This window comes from Vitis vinifera, chromosome 7 (assembly GCF_030704535.1).
Source record: "Vitis vinifera cultivar Pinot Noir 40024 chromosome 7, ASM3070453v1".
Taxonomy (NCBI): Eukaryota; Viridiplantae; Streptophyta; class Magnoliopsida; order Vitales; family Vitaceae; genus Vitis; species Vitis vinifera.
Genome location: NC_081811.1, coordinates 7,218,651 through 7,235,276, shown reverse-complemented (window position 1 = coordinate 7,235,276; position 16,626 = coordinate 7,218,651). Strand labels below are relative to the sequence as shown.

The following is a 16,626-nucleotide window of genomic DNA, read 5'->3' as shown; positions in this document are numbered from 1 at the left end:
TTATTTATAACCGTGGATGTCCGGGCTAGCTTACGCACACCTCGACTAATTCGACGGGGCCCTGAAGTTAACGACCAGGTAAACCTCCAGTGGCCCTGAGGGGACTCGAACTGGTGACCATTGGGGAGCAAACCCAAGGCCAGACCAACTGAGCTACCCCTCAAGGTTTCCTAAGATCCAAATTCTAGCTCAATAAAACTCACCTTCCCTTGATATAGATCTAATAACTGAGGAATGTCATCCAGATTTTTTATTACATACTTATCCACGAAATCCCCCTCAGTGACACTCAGAAAATGACCTAACTTTAAATCCTTCTTTACCAACCCTTTCAACAACAGAACCTTCACCACTGAACACCTTGGAACAACCCTCTTCTCAAAATTGAGGCAGAGAGCGATTGGCGCCCTAGCAACAACTGCAGGCTGCCAACCCATTTTGTTCACAAGGAAATCCAACACCTTTGTAACTTTGTTCTCAGACAATTGCATACATTGTGGACAAGTTCTGAATGCCAACAGAATCTCATCTTCAGACCAACCCCACCCCCTATACATCTCCATTTTTTGTTGCCGAGTTGATTCAGTCATTTGACAGAATGATTGGAGAGCATTCAGGAAGGTAAATTTCAAAGGATTGAATCCCATTTCCACAACCGTCTTGACATTTTCACTGAATTTATCGCTCCTTTGGCCGATTGAGTGATAACGCGCCACTAAAAATGAGATGTGGGATATGGGAACTCCAATTTCTCTCAGAACTGCAATATTGGCAGCTATGGTCCTCTCCAGATTTCCACTAGAACTCCAGGATGACCTCTTAAGAACCTTCACGGCATCTTCATTACTGATATTTAGACTCTTGAGGAAATTATACTTGGGAATTAGAACATTTTTTAAGCTCTTCCTCAAGATACTTGGCCTAGAAGAGAGAATGCTAGCAAGATCAGCACCAGAAAGGTCCATAGAACGAAAAAATTCGAGTTTGGGTAAAAGGGTCTTCTCAGGATTGACCAAAAGCAGTGAAGGAAGCTTGGTTACAATTTTGGTGATATGGGTGTTGGTACATCCAGAGTTTCTGAGAAGAGCGAGAACAGAATCTGGGTTTTTAGGGTTTTCAAAGCGTATCTTCCCGGATGCAGAAATAGCAGTTTCTGGGGACAACCCACATGAGTTTACGAGGTAAGACACTGTGAAAGAATGCTGGTTGGATGCTGAGAAACTTCTGAAGATATATGGAGTTGTATTTCGAAGAAAATGCAGTTGGGCTGTGGAAGCTGCCTGCCACATTTTTGGGATTAACCCTATTCTCTTACAGATAAATTTGATACACATTTGCAAAGGAAGCTTCTGGTTCTCACCAATTTCAAAATTGTATAGCTCTGAATCTTGAACGGACTCCGGTCTGCAAGCAATGTCTCCTTTTACCGGAAGTTCCTTCAGCACCTTCTCCTCGAGAAAATTTTCCTTTCAAGAGCCTGGATTTTCTCTCTTTTCTAGAAATGCTTCCAACTAAATAACTCCTTATATCAACCTAAATTACGAATTTGTTAACCCAAAACTACCCATTAATCTTCTTCCCTCGTTTCTTCTTTTCCATCTCTCCAAAACCCTAACAAATTTTTGAAGAAAATTAGCTTTTAAAACAATATAAACAAATAATCATCTCCAACGAAGCTAGAGATATATTTGTACAATTTTTCCAATTTTTTTCAATTTTTTTTAAGCGCTAGATCCTATACTTTTTAACACTCCTAAGAGAGTTTAAAAGTATACCTCTCAACCCCCTTATTGATGTTTGGTTTTTCCAAGTTCAAGCACCTCCAATGGTTCTTTTTATTTATTTATTTATTTATTTCATTTTTTTTTCATTTTTTTATCTCTTTCAAAATAAAAAAGATATTTTATAAAATTTTGAACTTATGAGCATCGGGAGTATTTAGCCAAAAAATAGAGGTGGTGAACAAAGTTAAATAAATTATCAAAATTCTTTTTGGAAACAATTTTCAACTCTTTTTTAATAAGCTTTATGACCAATCTATTTTACATAATTTTTCCTAAAATAGGAATATTAAAAATTAAAATAATATAAAAATAAATCTTTAATGAAATAAATTACTCTATAATTTAAAAGATTCTTATCATTTCAAAATTCGATATAGTTTGAAAATTTTCATTTATTACACCCTTAGATATAACTCTTGAATTACTGCAACTTGCTTTTACAAAATGCCAAAATCCTAACAAATATGATTTAAAATTCAAGAATCAGTCTATGTTTGATTTCCCAAAAATTTAAGACTACGGTTTCTAGATAATTTGACCAAATATGCTAAGGAAAGAAAATATACGGATAATAAATTATTTTATATATTATTTTAAATTTATTTCACTTATTTTTAATTCTTATATATAAATATTAAATAATTTAAAACTGTATAATTTTATAATTAACTTTAATTATATTTGATTTTTTTTTTATATATTTTTTGTAATGAAACCAAACAGGAGAAATCATTTTTCTCACCATTTTTTTCTTTCTTCATTCATGACTCTGTGAAACCAAACATAACCTAAGCCAAATAAAATAAAGAGAAAAAAATAAGAAAAATTTATAAAATTTCTGTTATTCAGTCATGAAAAAAGTTGACAGAAAAAATGCAGTTGGGGAAATGGACCCAAGGGCTTGGTAACTCTAAGTAATGCTCGTCAGTAAAGAAATGGTGTAGGATAGAGAGAGAGAGAACTTTAACAATAGTCAAGATGATCCTATTTCCAAAACTGAGAAACAGAGACTTTGTTATAGCACTGGAAGGGTGTCTCACAAGTCACAACCCATCTTGTTCACATGGAAATCCATTCCCCTATCAATACTATTCATACTCACAGGATGCTTTCTCAACCAAATCTCATGTTCACACCTTCATTCCTTAGCTTCCGCAACCGAAAAAATAAATAAATAAGCAAAAGAAATCCTCCAACTAAAGATGAATACAAATATCAAGGGTAGAAAATTGGTCCATGTTGAATCATTTGGGACAAGGGTTGCAGCTGGTGGTTGGAATCTCGTCCATGTTGAAGCTTAAAAGAAAGCTCTGAAGCTCTTCTGCTTTGAGCTGAACAACAAAACTGAAAAGACATAGACTTGATAACACCAAACAGAAACTTGGTTAAACCACCATTTCACTAACTACAAACATAATGAAAACTAGTAAATTCAGCTAAATTCAAATATTGATTGGCAAAACAAAATACACCTTTTAGTTCCCTACAGGAAACTTCCCATGGAGCTAAGGAGGATGATAAATACTACAAGATACCAGGGCAGTCTGCAAACCAAACTTTAGAAACTGCCCATACAAAACTTCGGGGTTTTCATCCCTAGTTTTTTATTTTCATCATTGAATACATATCTCCATGAACTCTTACAGCATGTATTGTCAATCATAAACAAAACGAAAAGGAGAAATTGTTATTGAGGTTACCATCAGCAGAAGTTGGTTAAGACAATTATCAAGACAGTGCAAAAACTGATGTGCTGAAAATATAGCAACACTTGAGAAAGAATGATAATTACTTGGGCTTGTAAAGTTGAAATGCTACAATCATTTCATGCCATGTACCACTATCTCCTAAGATCCAAATCCTAGCTCCATAAAACTCACCTTCCCTTGATATAGATCTAACAACTGAGGAATGTCATCCTCATATTTGATTACATACTTATCCAAGAAATTCCCCTCAGTGAGACTCAGAAAATGATCTAACCTCAAATCCTTCTTTACCAACCCTTTCAATAACAGAACTTTCACCACTGAACACCTTGGAACAACCCTCTTCTCAAAATTGAGGCAGATAGCTACTGGTGCCCTAGCAACAACTGCAGGCTGCCAACCCATTTTGTTCACAAGGAAATCCAACACCTTGGTAACTTTCTTCTCAGACAATTGCATACATTGTGGACGACTTCTGAATGCCGACACAATCTCATCTTCAGACCAACCCCACCTCCTATACATCTCCATTTTTTGTTGCCGAGTTGATTCAGTCATTTGACAGAATGCTTGGAGTGCATTCACGAAAGTAAATTTCAAAGGATTAAATCCCATTTCCACAACCTTCTTGACATTTTCACTGAATTTATCACTTTTTTGGCAGATTGTGTGATAACGCACCACTAAAAATGAGATATGGGATATGGGAACTCCAATTTCTCTCAGAACAGCAATATTGGCAGCTATGGTCTTTCCACTAGAACTCCAGGATGACCTCTTGAGAATCTTCATGGCACCTTCATTATTTACATGTACACTCTTGAGGAAATTATGCTTGGGAATTAGAACCTTTTCTAAGCTCTTATTCAAGATACTTGGCTCAGAAGAGAGGATGCTAGCAAGATCAGCACTAGAAAGGCCCATAGAACGAAAAAATTCGAGTTTGGGCAAAAGGGTCTTCTCAGGATTGACCAAGAGCAGTGAAGGAAGCTTGGTTACGATTTTGGCGATATGGGTGTTGGTACATCCAGAGTCTCTGAGAAGAGCGAGAACAGAATCTGGATTTTTAGGGTTTTCAAAGTGTATCTTCTCGGATGCAGAAATAGCAGTTTCTGGGGACAACCCACATGACTTTACGAGGTAAGACACAGTAAAAGAATGCTGGTTGGATGCCGAGAACAATCTGATGATAAATGGAGTTGTATTTCGAAGAAAATGCAGTTGGGTCGTGGAATCTGCCTGCCACCATTTTGGGATTAACCCTAGTCTCTCACAGATAAATTTAAGACGCATTTGCAAAGGAAGCTTCAGGCTCTTACCAATTTCAAAATCGTATAGCTCTGAATCTTGATCGGACTTGGTCTGCAGTAGAGCAATGCGTCCTTCTACCGGAAGTTCCTTCAACACCTTCTCCAGAAAAAATTTACCCTTTGAGCCCGGATTTTCCCTCGTCTTGAAATGCTTCCTAATGGCTGGTCATAGGCACATATACCTAAATTACGAATTTGTTAAGACAAAAATACCCATGGCATTCCATACAGACTCTTCCGATCTTTCTTTCCATTCAATCTCTCCAAAACCCTTAACAATTTTTTAAAGAAAGTTGTGATTTAAAATAAAAAAAATTCTAGACATTTTTGAAATATTAGACACTATAGACATTCTTGAGTTTAGGACTATTCCTCCGAATAACCCTTCCGATGTCTCCTTTTTCAAGTTCATATAATATTTTAATTTTTTTTAAATGCCTTTACTTTTAAATTATTACTAAATGTTATTTTAACTATTTTTACTAAAAAAAATGTTTATCAAAAATTACAAAAATAATAAACTCTAAATTATATTCACAAGGAACAAAAATAATACTAGCATATAGATTTAAAACAAATAATAATAAGATTGTGTTTGCTTCTCGGAAAGCAGTAAAAAAAGAAAAAAAAAATATTAAGAAAAATGATTTTTTTATACTTGTGAAAAATATAAAAGAAATTAAATATAATTAAAATTATTAAAATTTTGTATATTTTTAAATGATTTAATCTATATATAGAAGAGTTAAATTTGTTAAAAAAGTTTGAAGTAATATATAAAAATAATTTATTTTTTAATTTGTCTACCCTTTTTCTTTCCTTTTACCTTTTCTCTCAATTTTTCTTTCCTTCAAATTTTTCAAAAACCAAACATAGCCTAAAAGAGGTTGAAATTAAATTTCAACCTTACTCAAATACCTTTTGGTTGGCAAACAAGCTTAGAAGAGAAAGATTTTCTTTCCCTCACAATGGAAAAATGAATAAGTAAACAAAAGAAATCTTCGAAATAAAGATTAATACAAATATAAAGGATAGGATGGCAAGAAAGGACCTACTAAATGAAATGAAACCATGTTGAACCACTTGGGACAAGGGTTAGAATCACTTGACCATGTTGAAGCTTGGCTTCCCTTTGTGGGGCATTGTTTAGAAAATTGGTCCTAGTCCCTGCTAGAATCCAAACCACCCATCCTTCTCTATGTAATCCTCCCCTTTTATTGCATTGAAGTTTTTGGTTTCACATCAAAGAAAGAAAGAAAGAAAGAAACTATGGACAGATAGCTCTGAAGCTCTTCTGCTTTGAACTGAACAACAAAACTAAGAGACATGACTTAAAAATCCCCAACAGAAACTTGGTTAAACCACCATTTCACCAACTGCAAACACAATGAAGAGTAAATTCAGTTAAATTCATATATTGATTGGCAAAACAAAATACACCTTTTAGTTACCATAGGGAACTTCCCATGGAGGAAAGGAGAATGATAAGCACTCCAATATACCAGAGAAATCTGCAAACCAAACTTTAGAAACTAAGCCATACAAAACTTTGGGGTTTTCAAACCTACTTTTTTGTTTCATCATTGAATACATATCTCCATCTACTCTTAAGGCATGTATTGCCCATCATAAACAAAACCAAAAGAAGAAATCGTAGGCGGTTGCCACCAGCAGAAGTTGGTTAAGACAATTATCAAAATAGTGCAAAAACTGATGTGCCAGAAATATAACAACACTTAGGAAAGAATGGTAACTACTTGGGCTTGTAAAGTTGAAATGCTACAATCATTTCATGCCATGTATCACTATCTCCTAAGCTCCATAAAACTCACCTTCCCTTTATATACATCTAGTAACTGAGGAATATCATCCTCATATTTGATTACATACTTATCCAAGAAATCCCCAACAGGGAGATTCAGAAAAGTACCTAACTTCAAATCCTTCTTTATCAACCCTTTCAATAACAGAACTTTCACCACTGAACACCTTGGAACAACCCTCTTCTCAAAATTGAGGCAGATAGCTACTGGAGCCCTAGCAACAACTGCAGGCTGCCAACCCATTTTGTTCACAAGGAAATCCAACACCTTGTTAACTTTCTTCTCAGACAATTGCATACATTGTGGACGACGTCTGAATGCCGATAGAATCTCATCTTCAGACCAACCCCACCTCCTATACATCTCCATTTTTTGTTGCCGAGTTGATTCAGTCGTTTGACAGAATGCTTGGAGTGCATCCAGGAAAGTAAATTTCAAAGGATTAAATCCCATTTCCACAACCTTCTTGACATTTTCACTGAATTTATCACTTCTTAGGGAGATTGCGTGATAACGCGTCACTAAATATGAAATACGGGATATGGGAACTCCAGTTTCTCTCAGAACTGCAATATTGGCAGCTATGTTCCTCTCCAGATTTCCACTAGAACTCCAGGATGACCTCCTGAGAACCTTTATGGCATCTTCATTACTGATGTGTACACTCTTGAGGAAATTATACTTGGGAATTAGAACCTTTTCTAAGCTCCTACCCAAGAGACTTGGATCGGGAGAGAGCATGCTAGCAACACGAGCACTAGAAAAGCCCATAGAACAAAAAAATTCGAGTTTGGGCAAAAGGGTCTTCTCAGGATCGACCAAGAGCAGTGAAGGAAGCTTGGTTACAATTTTGGTGATATGGGTGTTGGTACATCCCGAGTTTCTGAGAAGAGCGAGAACGGAATCTGGGTTTTTAGGGTTTTCAAAGTGTATCTTCTCGGATGCAGAAATAGCAGTTTCTGGGGACAACCCACATGAGTTTACGAGGTAAGACACAGTGAAAGAATGCTGGTTGGATGCCGAGAAACATCTGATGATAAATGGAGTTGTATTTCGAAGAAGATGCAGTTGGGTCGTGGAATCTGCCTGCCACCTTTTTGGGATTAACCCTAGCCTCTCACAGATAAATTTAAGACACATTTGCAAAGGAAGCTTCAGGCTCTTACCAATTTCAAAATTGTATAGCTCTGAATCTTGATCGGACTTGGTCTGCAGTAGAGCAATGCGTCCTTTTACTAGAAGTTCCTTCAACACCTTCTCAAGAGAAAATTTTCCTTCTAAGAGCCCGGATTTTCCCTCTTGTGTTGAAATGATTCCACCTAATGGCTCGTCAAGGCTCATATACCTAAGTTACGAATTTGTTAAGACAAAAATACCCCATTATCAAAATATTAGTGTAGGGGCTATATGTTCGTCTTCCTCCTTCCAATCTCTCTTTCTATTCAATCTCTGTAATTTCAACTATTAATTGTATTAATGATGTATTTCAAACAATCAAAGTTGTTGTAAAATTTATACTAAGCTTACATTACTTAATTTATGTGATATTTTAATGAATAACTTGTCATTTCATCACAACAAAATTTATCATTTAGAAATTATAGGTTTATAACTTCCAATAAAATAATTTATTAAACTTAGATTTTTATATAGTATAAACTATATGTTGTTCTTCATAGTAATTGCAGTTCTAAACTATAATTTAATTATAATTTTTATCAAGTAACATTTAAATTAAATATAATATTTAAAAAATTATCTTAAATTTGATGGAAAAGTTGCCTTCAAAGAGAATTTGGGTGAGAAACACTAATGGTTTTTGGCAGTGGAGCCACCTTCAACTCAATGGTAGTGGCCCTAAATTTTTTTGGAAGATTAGGTCACAAGAGAGGGACTAAGCAAGAATCGACCACACCCAAAACAAGCAAACTGGGAAAAAAGAAAAAAAAATAGAGCTTGAAAGAGGAGACTTATTGGATTAGGCTGAGGCCTAATGTGAAATTTTTAGTTTCACATTAAAGAAAGAAAGAGAGAGAAAGAAAGCTCTGAAGCTCTTCTGGTTTGAGCTGAACAACAAAACTAAAAGACATAGACTTAATAACCCCCAACAGAAGCTTGGTTTAACCACCATTTCATTAACTGCAAACACAATGAAAATGAGTAAATGCAGCTAAATTCGTATATTCATTGGCAAAACAAAATACACCTTTTAGTTCCTTACGGGAAACTTCCCATGGAGGGAGGGGGATGATAAATACTCCAAGATACCAGGGCAGTCTGCAAACCAAACTTCAAAAACTACCATTACAAAACTTTGGGGTTTTCATCCCCACTTTTTGGTTTCATAATAGATTACATATCTCCATCAATTCTTAAGGCAGGTATTGCCTACCATAAATAAAAAGAAAGTAAGGAATTATTTGAGGTTACCACTAGCAGAAGCTGGTGAAGACAATTACCAAAACAGTTGCAAAAATTGATGTGCTGGAAATATAGCAACACTAAGGAAAGAATGATAATTACTTGGTAAAGTTGAAATGCTACAATCATTTCATGCCACTTATGACTATCTCCTAAGATCCAAATCCTAGCTCCGCAAAACTCACCTTCCCTTGATATAGATCTAACAACTGAGGAACGTTATCCTGATGTTTGATTACATACTTATCCAAGAAATCCCTCTCAGTGAGCTTCAGAAAAGTAGATGATCTCATATCCTTCTTTACCAACCCTTTCAATAACAGAACTTTCACAACTGAACACCTTGGAACAACCCTCTTCTCAAAATTGAGGCAGATGGCTACTGGATCCCTAGAAACAGCTGCAGGTTGCCAACCCATTTTGTTCACAAGGAAATCCAAGACTTTCATAACATGCTTCTCAGACAATCGCATGCATTCTGGACGAGTTCTGAATGCCAACAGAATCTCATCTTCAGACCAACCCCACCTCCTATAGATCTCCTTTTTTTGCTGCCGAGTTGATTCAGTCGTTTGACAGAATGCTTGGAGTGCATTCAGGAAGGTAAATTTCAAAGGATTAAATCCCATTTCCACAACCTTCTTGACATTTTCACTGAATTTATCACTTCTTTGGCAGATTGTGTGATAACGCACCACTAAAAATGAGATATGGGATATGGGAACTCCAATTTCTCTCAGAACTGCAATGTTAGTAGCTATGGTCTCCTCCAGATTTCCACTAGAACTCCAGCATGACCTCTTGAGAACCTTCATGGCATCTTCATTGCTGATATGTACACTCTTGAGGAAATTATACTTGGGAATTAGATTGTTTTCTAAGCTCCTACTCAAGATACTTGGCTTAGAAGAGAGAATGCTAGCCAGATGAGCACCAGAAAAGCCTATAGAACGAAAAAATTCGAGTTTGGGCAAAAGGGTCTTCTCAGGATTGACCAAAAGCAATGAAGGAAACTTGGTTACAATTTTGGTGATATGGGTGTTGGTACATCCAGAGTTTCTGAGAAGAGCCAGAACAGAATCTGGGTTTTTAGGGTTCTCAAAGTGTATCTTCCCGGATGCAGAAATAGCAGTTTCTGGGGACAACCCACATGAGTTTACGAGGTAAGATACTGTGAAAGAATGCTTGTTGGATGTCGAGAAACATCTGACGATAAATGGAGTGGTATTTCGAAGAAAATGCAGTTGTGCTTTGGAATCTGCCTGCCACCCTTTTGGGATTGACCCTAGTCTCTTACAGATAAAATTAATACACATTTGCAAAGGAAGGTTCTGGTTCTTACCGTTTTCAAAATTGTATAGTTCTGAATCTTGATCGGACTTCGTCTGCAGCAGGGCAACGTATCCTTTTACAGCAATTTCCTTCGACACCTCCTATGGAGAATTTTTATCTACAGTCCAGATTTTCCCTCCTCTCAACGGTAGTCTACTAATCGTGGGTTACTTTGGAGGATATTACATTAACACCCCCAACATTATTGAGAATTGCACTACCAATTCTCACCCTTGCTCAAGATAAATATACCTAATCACCGTTAATTTAAATTCTAATCAAATTCTTTTCATATTTATTTTCGCTCATCTTCCTTTTGACTTGAAATAAGAAAAGAATTTGACAAAATTTTAAATTAATATTAGTTGAACATGTTTAGTTCAAATCTTAAAACAGGTAAGTGAGATTTGCCCGAATATCACATAAACATCTCTTTAACCTCTAGGATATTAAAAATACCCTCATCTCTTAACTTCTAAAACTCCTTTCCGTATGTCGCCGATCCATTTATGAATAACGAAATTGTTTTTATTTATTTTCACCTCTATTTGTTGTGTAAGACGGTCAAAGATTCATGTTCTTTATTTTATATTTAAAACTCTTAAGGAGTTTCTATTAAAATACATTTGTGGTAAGAATACTTATGATTTTTAATGTCTGAACCACCTTAAAACATAGGGGAAGGGTTAAGTGAGCGAGCCCTTAAATTTTTGAAAAAAACAAATTATTTCCTTTTTGTTGTGTATATCTATAAAATATTTGTTATACAACAAATATATATTCATATAATTTGTAACCTTAGAAGGGAGAAAATAAAAGCAATGCCATGCATAAGAATTTGAAGATGGAAAGGTGAGTGGTCACATAATGGGACAATCGAATAATAATTTCAATCACATTAACAAGATTTTGATTGTTGTCTAGTTTCCTTTCATTTGGCTTTGAAGTTATCATTCCTTTTGCTCTTAAAACCGATTTCATATGAGTGTCAATACGAATATTACAAACATTTGGAGAAGAAAGAGTATTTGCATGACATTACATTACAAAGTTACCTAAAATACTAACCTTACAACATATTTGTGAGGAGAATCAAAATGAAGAAGACAAGCTAACGAAATCTATAGCTTACATTGTTGTCATTGATGCTACTCCAATGGAAAAAAAATACAAGGAATAAGTTTGCCATACCTTCACTAAGGTGGGTTAAAATAGACAAATAATTTTTCAACTCATATGTTTTATAAGTATGTATTTGTCATAGAATTGATTAATGCAAGGCCATGAGTATTAAGTTGTGGTGCATAATGTATGAAGGTACAAATGGATGGTCTAGCTTTAAAAATGGATATATTGAAACAAATATTGATATATTTTAGTGGGTTGCATGCTAACTTTAATATTTATTTGTATTTACGATTTTGTGAATTCATTTATAATTGTATCTAACTTGCAATTTTAAGTTAGGGTCAATGAAGAACCACATGTACTACAAGATCCTTCTTTCCAAGAACCAACCCACTAGACACAAAGAGGCCTTAATACTCCCCATGATAAGTTATAGATGATGACATGCATCATGGTCCTATTTTGTAATTCCAAAGCATTGGGGAAGTCTTTCATTTGTGTAGTGACTTACATTCCTTCTACTACCATCTTCAAACAAAGAGAAGAATCGAAGAAATATCGTATGCTACATTATCCATATACAAACCCAACAAGAGAAGGAAACTTGTAAAAAAGCAAGATAAACCACAATGCCATTGGGATCCTTTGAGGTTGACCTTTAAGGAGGCAAAAGAGCCTTTCAAAAACTTGTTAAATCAAGATCACAATGAATTGCTTAATTCTATTTTTTAGTTTTTTATTTTTGCTTTTTCCGATCACATTGACAATTTCTTTCTATTTCTATAACGAATAGGTAAGAGGTAGATATTAAATACATGTATGCATCAAAAGAATAGTTTAAGACAAGATATTTGGATGTTGTATTTGCATTGCTTTTCACTTACTATTATGGTTAAGAAACATCAAATAATATAACTGACTTTGCATAGTTATTTTATATTGCACATTGAATATGATATTCTTCTTCAATAAGCAAAGGCGATCACATAGCTCTAGGATGATTAAATGTCTTCATGACTATCTATCGTCTACAACTACTCCTTCAATTCCTTTGTCTTAGCTTATTGTCGCTTGAGTATTAGCTAGACTGATCACATATTTACTTTGATTGATTTATAACAATTAATCGTCTATGGCTAGTATAGATAGTTTATTTCTAGCACTTAATCATTTTAGCTCAACCCACTTTCCTCGCACAATGACCGCCACTCCATGAACTTTTTTCTACTCTTGATTGCTCACTTTACTGTTGAAACTAGGAAATAAATACATTGAATAATATAATCAAGGTATTAGCATCAAACATAAGGAATTACATTAGTTTCAAGTACTCAAACCATTAAAAATACTTCAAAAAAACCCTTAAAATGTTGGGTTTGAGTTCTCGTAAATGAGCCTAGGTTTAAACCGATAATGGAATTACAAAACAACCAAAACAGCTTAATGGTAGTTAGTTATATATAAAACAAGCTTAACGTCTCATACGTTCATATTCATCATGTGTATGTACACTCTTGACCATAGTGAACATGCACACTCGACCATAGTCAAGTGTTTGTCAAACATACTTAACGACTCATTAGTCTAGGTTTGAACCTTTCAGAAGGGACTTACAAAACTATCTAAACACCTTAGTAGTAGTTCAAGTATAAAAAAACTTTACAATCTTTGAAAATGAACTTGCAAAACTACCCAAACACCTTAGCACTAGTGGAGTAAAATGATCTTAATGTTCCATGCATTCATATCCATCCTATGAATGTACACTTACCATATTTAAGTCTATGCTAAGTCCACCCAATTGCCTTAACTATATGATCTGAAAGGTACAATGTGAGTTGTCTCATTTCATGCAATCTGCAGAAGAGGGCACTGGTTTTAATGGCCTAAAAAGCTAAAAGCTCTGTTTGGGAAGGGACTGTTTCCCATGCATCAACTCAGCCATGCTATGGCTTAGGATTATGCCACTAATTTTGATGCAAATACAATGAAAAAGAGACTATATATGTAACCAAAATTTATATAAAGGATGTTGAAACAAAACTACACACTTTTCTCCCTCAACAAGCACTTCCTGTGCAGGGAAGAGGAAGGATGCTACACAGCTCAGAAAACCCTTGACTAGCTCCGAGAGCAAGAGGAGTTTGTTCCCACACAACACACCTCAACTCCCTTCAACCTTCAGCTCCCTTCCTGTCTCCCACATCTTAAGCCCAAGGCCAATCCAGTTTTTTGCCCAACTTCATTTAATCCAGTCCTAACTTGGCCATCGGAGAGGTCTAGCTGAGGGTTTCTTGGACCATACCTTGGTGCAGGTATCCCAAAGAAATAGGAGGATCTCTCAAGAACCCACTAATATTAAAACTTAATATTTAATTATACTTGGATTGTTTACTTAAAATTTATAGTCATCTTACGGTATCAAATCGGAATCAATGGAAAAACAAGACTAATCACAATATGTTACGTGCATAGTTCAATCGTATTATTTTATACGTCACTTGTTACCTTGGTCTCACTTCTTTGTATTAGTCTTATTTGCTTCTATCATGATTCCATATATTTATTTTTACATTTAACGATGCACTTTAAGATTGATCGAATCGGTAAAACCTATCATTTAGTTATTATGTTAAGTGTTGAAATTATTTAACAAAATTGATTTTTTTTTTTTTTGAAGTTTTTAAATTAATATATTTACCCACATTGATATTAAATAATGAGATTATGAGAATGAAATAAAGAATAAGAAAAGAATATCTGGAATTTAAAAAAGGTGCTTTATTTTGCCTTATTAAATTTAAATCATTTCTAATTTAAAATTGAAATATTAAATTATTTGATAAAAAATACACTAATACTTGAAATTAAATCACTAAAAAAATCATATTAAATCATAAAAATGATTTATCAACACAATTGAAATACATTTCTTATAACCATCATATAAGATTTTCAAGTCTAAAAATATGACCAAAACTAAATTTAAAATAAGATTATATTTGGATTAATAAAATTTGCCTCAATGTTTTAATCCACACCACCATTAAAATGGATAGATGGAATTGTCTTGACATGCCCTAACAAAAAGAATATGATGAATTCTGCCCAAAAAGAATAATAAAATTGCATTAATAATAATAATAATAAATAAATAAATAAATAAAGGGTAAAACACCCAAAAAGAAGGATCATAAACAATCATACAGTTGGAACTCCGCAAACCAAATTATTAAGCTTTGGACTTGAAAAGGCCATGAAAACATGGGGTTTTTTCCACACTGCACTTTCATTTCACCCTTGAATCTATATTTCCATGAACTCAACAGACATCCTACAATATGCTCTTAAACAGATCAAAGGGAGAAAGCAATCAAAAACTGGTAAATCAAAGAACCCCCAGCTGAAGCTGGAGGAAGAAGCAAATATACTTTTTGCTCACAACAATGAAAATGGAATTGAATCTGAGGAAACATAACAACACAACAGCCAAATACAAAAAAGAAAGGAAGGTTGACATGCTATCCTACAACTGTTTGATTCCACCTATCTCCTCAGATGCAAAGCCTAGTTCTACAACCCCCACTTCACCCTTATATAGATTTAACAACTGAGGAATGTGATTCTGATATTTGATCACAAACCTGTCCAAAAACTTACTCTCCGTGTACCTCAAAAAGGCACCTAAACTCAGATCCTTCTTTACCAACCCCTTCAACATCAGAACTTTCCCAACCCAACACCTCGGAATTATCCTCTTCTCCAAATTGAAACCCAGAGAGATTGGAAATCTGGTGATTTCGGTAAGCTTCCAACCCATCTTATTAACCAGGAAATCCATTGTGCTCATTATTTTCTTCTCAGATAAACTCATACATGCGGGAAAAGCTCTAAACAACAACACAATCTCATCATTGCTCCAACCCCACCTCCTGTAGACCTCCATTTTCTGTTCCCAAGTTGATTTACTCATTCCACCAAACACTTGGATTGCCTTAATGAATACCACTGTCAGAGGGTCGAATCCCATTTCCATAACCTTCTTCACAGTTTCACCAAACCTGTCGTGCTTTAGCTGCACTACAATGGGATAATAAGTTATCAAAAACACGATAGAGGATTCAGGCACTCCAATTTCTTGCAAGGCTGTGATATTTGGAACGATGTTCTTGTTCACATCCTCAAGAAAAATCCTGGGTGAGCGCTTGATTGCAGAAACAACTCTATTATCAAGGTGAAGAATGCTCTTGAAAAAATTATAACAAGGGATAATCTGATTGTCCAAGCTCCGTGACAAGATCATTGGACATGAAGATAGGACCCTCCCAAGGTCAGCCCTTGAAAAGGGTTTAGAATTGAGAAACTCGAGTTTGGGCAAAAGGGTTTTCTCAGGATCAGTCAAAAGCAAAGTTGGGAATACTCTTATGAGTTTGGGAAGTTGGGTGTCGGTGATTCCATAGTTTCTGAGGAGGGAGAGGATAGAGTCGGGCCTTTCTGGGGTTACCAAGTGAAGCTTTTGGGAAGCGGAGAGAGCAGAATCTGGGGACAGCCCACATGAGTTGATGAGGTAAGATACTGTAAAATAGCATTGTTTGGGATTTGCGGATCGGGATGTTGGCGATGATGAGAAGAATCTGAATGTGAGTGAACCATCTTGAAGAAGTGAGAGTTGGGTTGTGAAGATTTTCCCAGTAATCCTCCATTTTGGGGGTGGATAGGGCAGAGACGATAGTCCTCTAAAGCTGAAGCGGATTCTCATTTTGCACCACTCTATGAAACCCTTCTCCTGAAAACCTTCCCTTTGCTACCATGAAACTTCTCTGGCGATCTGAATCGAAATTCAAAAACTAAAAGAAGCCAGAAATGATGTCAGTGGTTATTAGTGATAACAATTAATAATCGACCAATTTTGGGCGCATTAACATACGCTTTCTGTTTTCTTTTGCAAACAGAAAAATTAGAATCACTCTTATATAAAAATTATCTTCTTTTGTCTCTAAAAATTATTTTTATAATTTAAAGTAATAAAAAAAAAAATTATTTACACATGTGTCATTAAAAAATAATTTATTAATTTTAAATCTATTTTTTTTATTTTTTTTCCAAAACCAATTATAAT

At 35.0% G+C, this 16,626-nt stretch overlaps 4 protein-coding genes across 4 annotated transcripts; all 4 read right to left on the bottom strand.

The window, feature by feature from the left end:
• Positions 1–170: 170 nt before the first annotated feature.
• On the bottom strand, positions 171–5,020 carry LOC104879853 (uncharacterized). The gene is made up of 3 exons (XM_019220972.2): positions 5,017–5,020; positions 3,635–4,965; positions 171–1,466 (listed from the first exon to the last, which is right to left on the bottom strand). The coding sequence occupies exons 1-3, from the start codon at positions 5,018–5,020 to the stop codon at positions 171–173; spliced, it is 2,631 nt and encodes an 876-aa protein (XP_019076517.1).
• A 1,171-nt stretch (positions 5,021–6,191) lies between these two features.
• LOC100251440 (transcription termination factor MTERF15, mitochondrial) lies at positions 6,192–8,034 on the bottom strand. Its single transcript, XM_019220971.2, has 2 exons — positions 7,793–8,034; positions 6,192–7,708 (listed from the first exon to the last, which is right to left on the bottom strand). Exons 1-2 carry the CDS (start codon positions 7,965–7,967, stop codon positions 6,609–6,611), a joined length of 1,275 nt encoding a protein of 424 aa, XP_019076516.1. The 5' UTR covers positions 7,968–8,034; the 3' UTR covers positions 6,192–6,608.
• Positions 8,035–8,720: 686 nt separating this feature from the next.
• LOC100246295 (uncharacterized) lies at positions 8,721–10,363 on the bottom strand. The gene is made up of 2 exons (XM_002271763.5): positions 9,233–10,363; positions 8,721–8,765 (listed from the first exon to the last, which is right to left on the bottom strand). Exons 1-2 carry the CDS (start codon positions 10,361–10,363, stop codon positions 8,721–8,723), a joined length of 1,176 nt encoding a protein of 391 aa, XP_002271799.3.
• Positions 10,364–14,869: 4,506 nt separating this feature from the next.
• On the bottom strand, positions 14,870–16,434 carry LOC100241175 (transcription termination factor MTERF9, chloroplastic-like). The gene has a single exon (XM_002271800.4). The coding sequence runs from the start codon at positions 16,264–16,266 to the stop codon at positions 15,034–15,036; it is 1,233 nt and encodes a 410-aa protein (XP_002271836.1). The 5' UTR covers positions 16,267–16,434; the 3' UTR covers positions 14,870–15,033.
• Between the last annotated feature and the right edge of the window lie 192 nt (positions 16,435–16,626).

What these genes read in the sequence shown, in the direction of transcription:
- LOC104879853 (XM_019220972.2), bottom strand. An exon ending in TGGAGCTAGGATTTGGATCT is followed by an intron (nt 1,467 to 3,634) that starts TAGGAGATAGTG and finishes GGCTCTTGAAAG; the next exon opens with GAAAATTTTCTCGAGGAGAA.
- LOC100251440 (XM_019220971.2), bottom strand. Translation starts at nt 7,967, where the DNA reads ATGAGCCTTGACGAGCCATTAGGTGGAATCATTTCAACACAAGAGGGA. An exon ending in GCTATACAATTTTGAAATTG is followed by an intron (nt 7,709 to 7,792) that starts GTAAGAGCCTGA and finishes GGTGGCAGGCAG; the next exon opens with ATTCCACGACCCAACTGCAT.
- LOC100246295 (XM_002271763.5), bottom strand. Translation starts at nt 10,363, where the DNA reads ATGTGTATTAATTTTATCTGTAAGAGACTAGGGTCAATCCCAAAAGGG. An exon ending in TAGATCTATATCAAGGGAAG is followed by an intron (nt 8,766 to 9,232) that starts GTGAGTTTTGCG and finishes TTGTGTTTGCAG; the next exon opens with TTAATGAAATGGTGGTTAAA.
- LOC100241175 (XM_002271800.4), bottom strand. Translation starts at nt 16,266, where the DNA reads ATGAGAATCCGCTTCAGCTTTAGAGGACTATCGTCTCTGCCCTATCCA.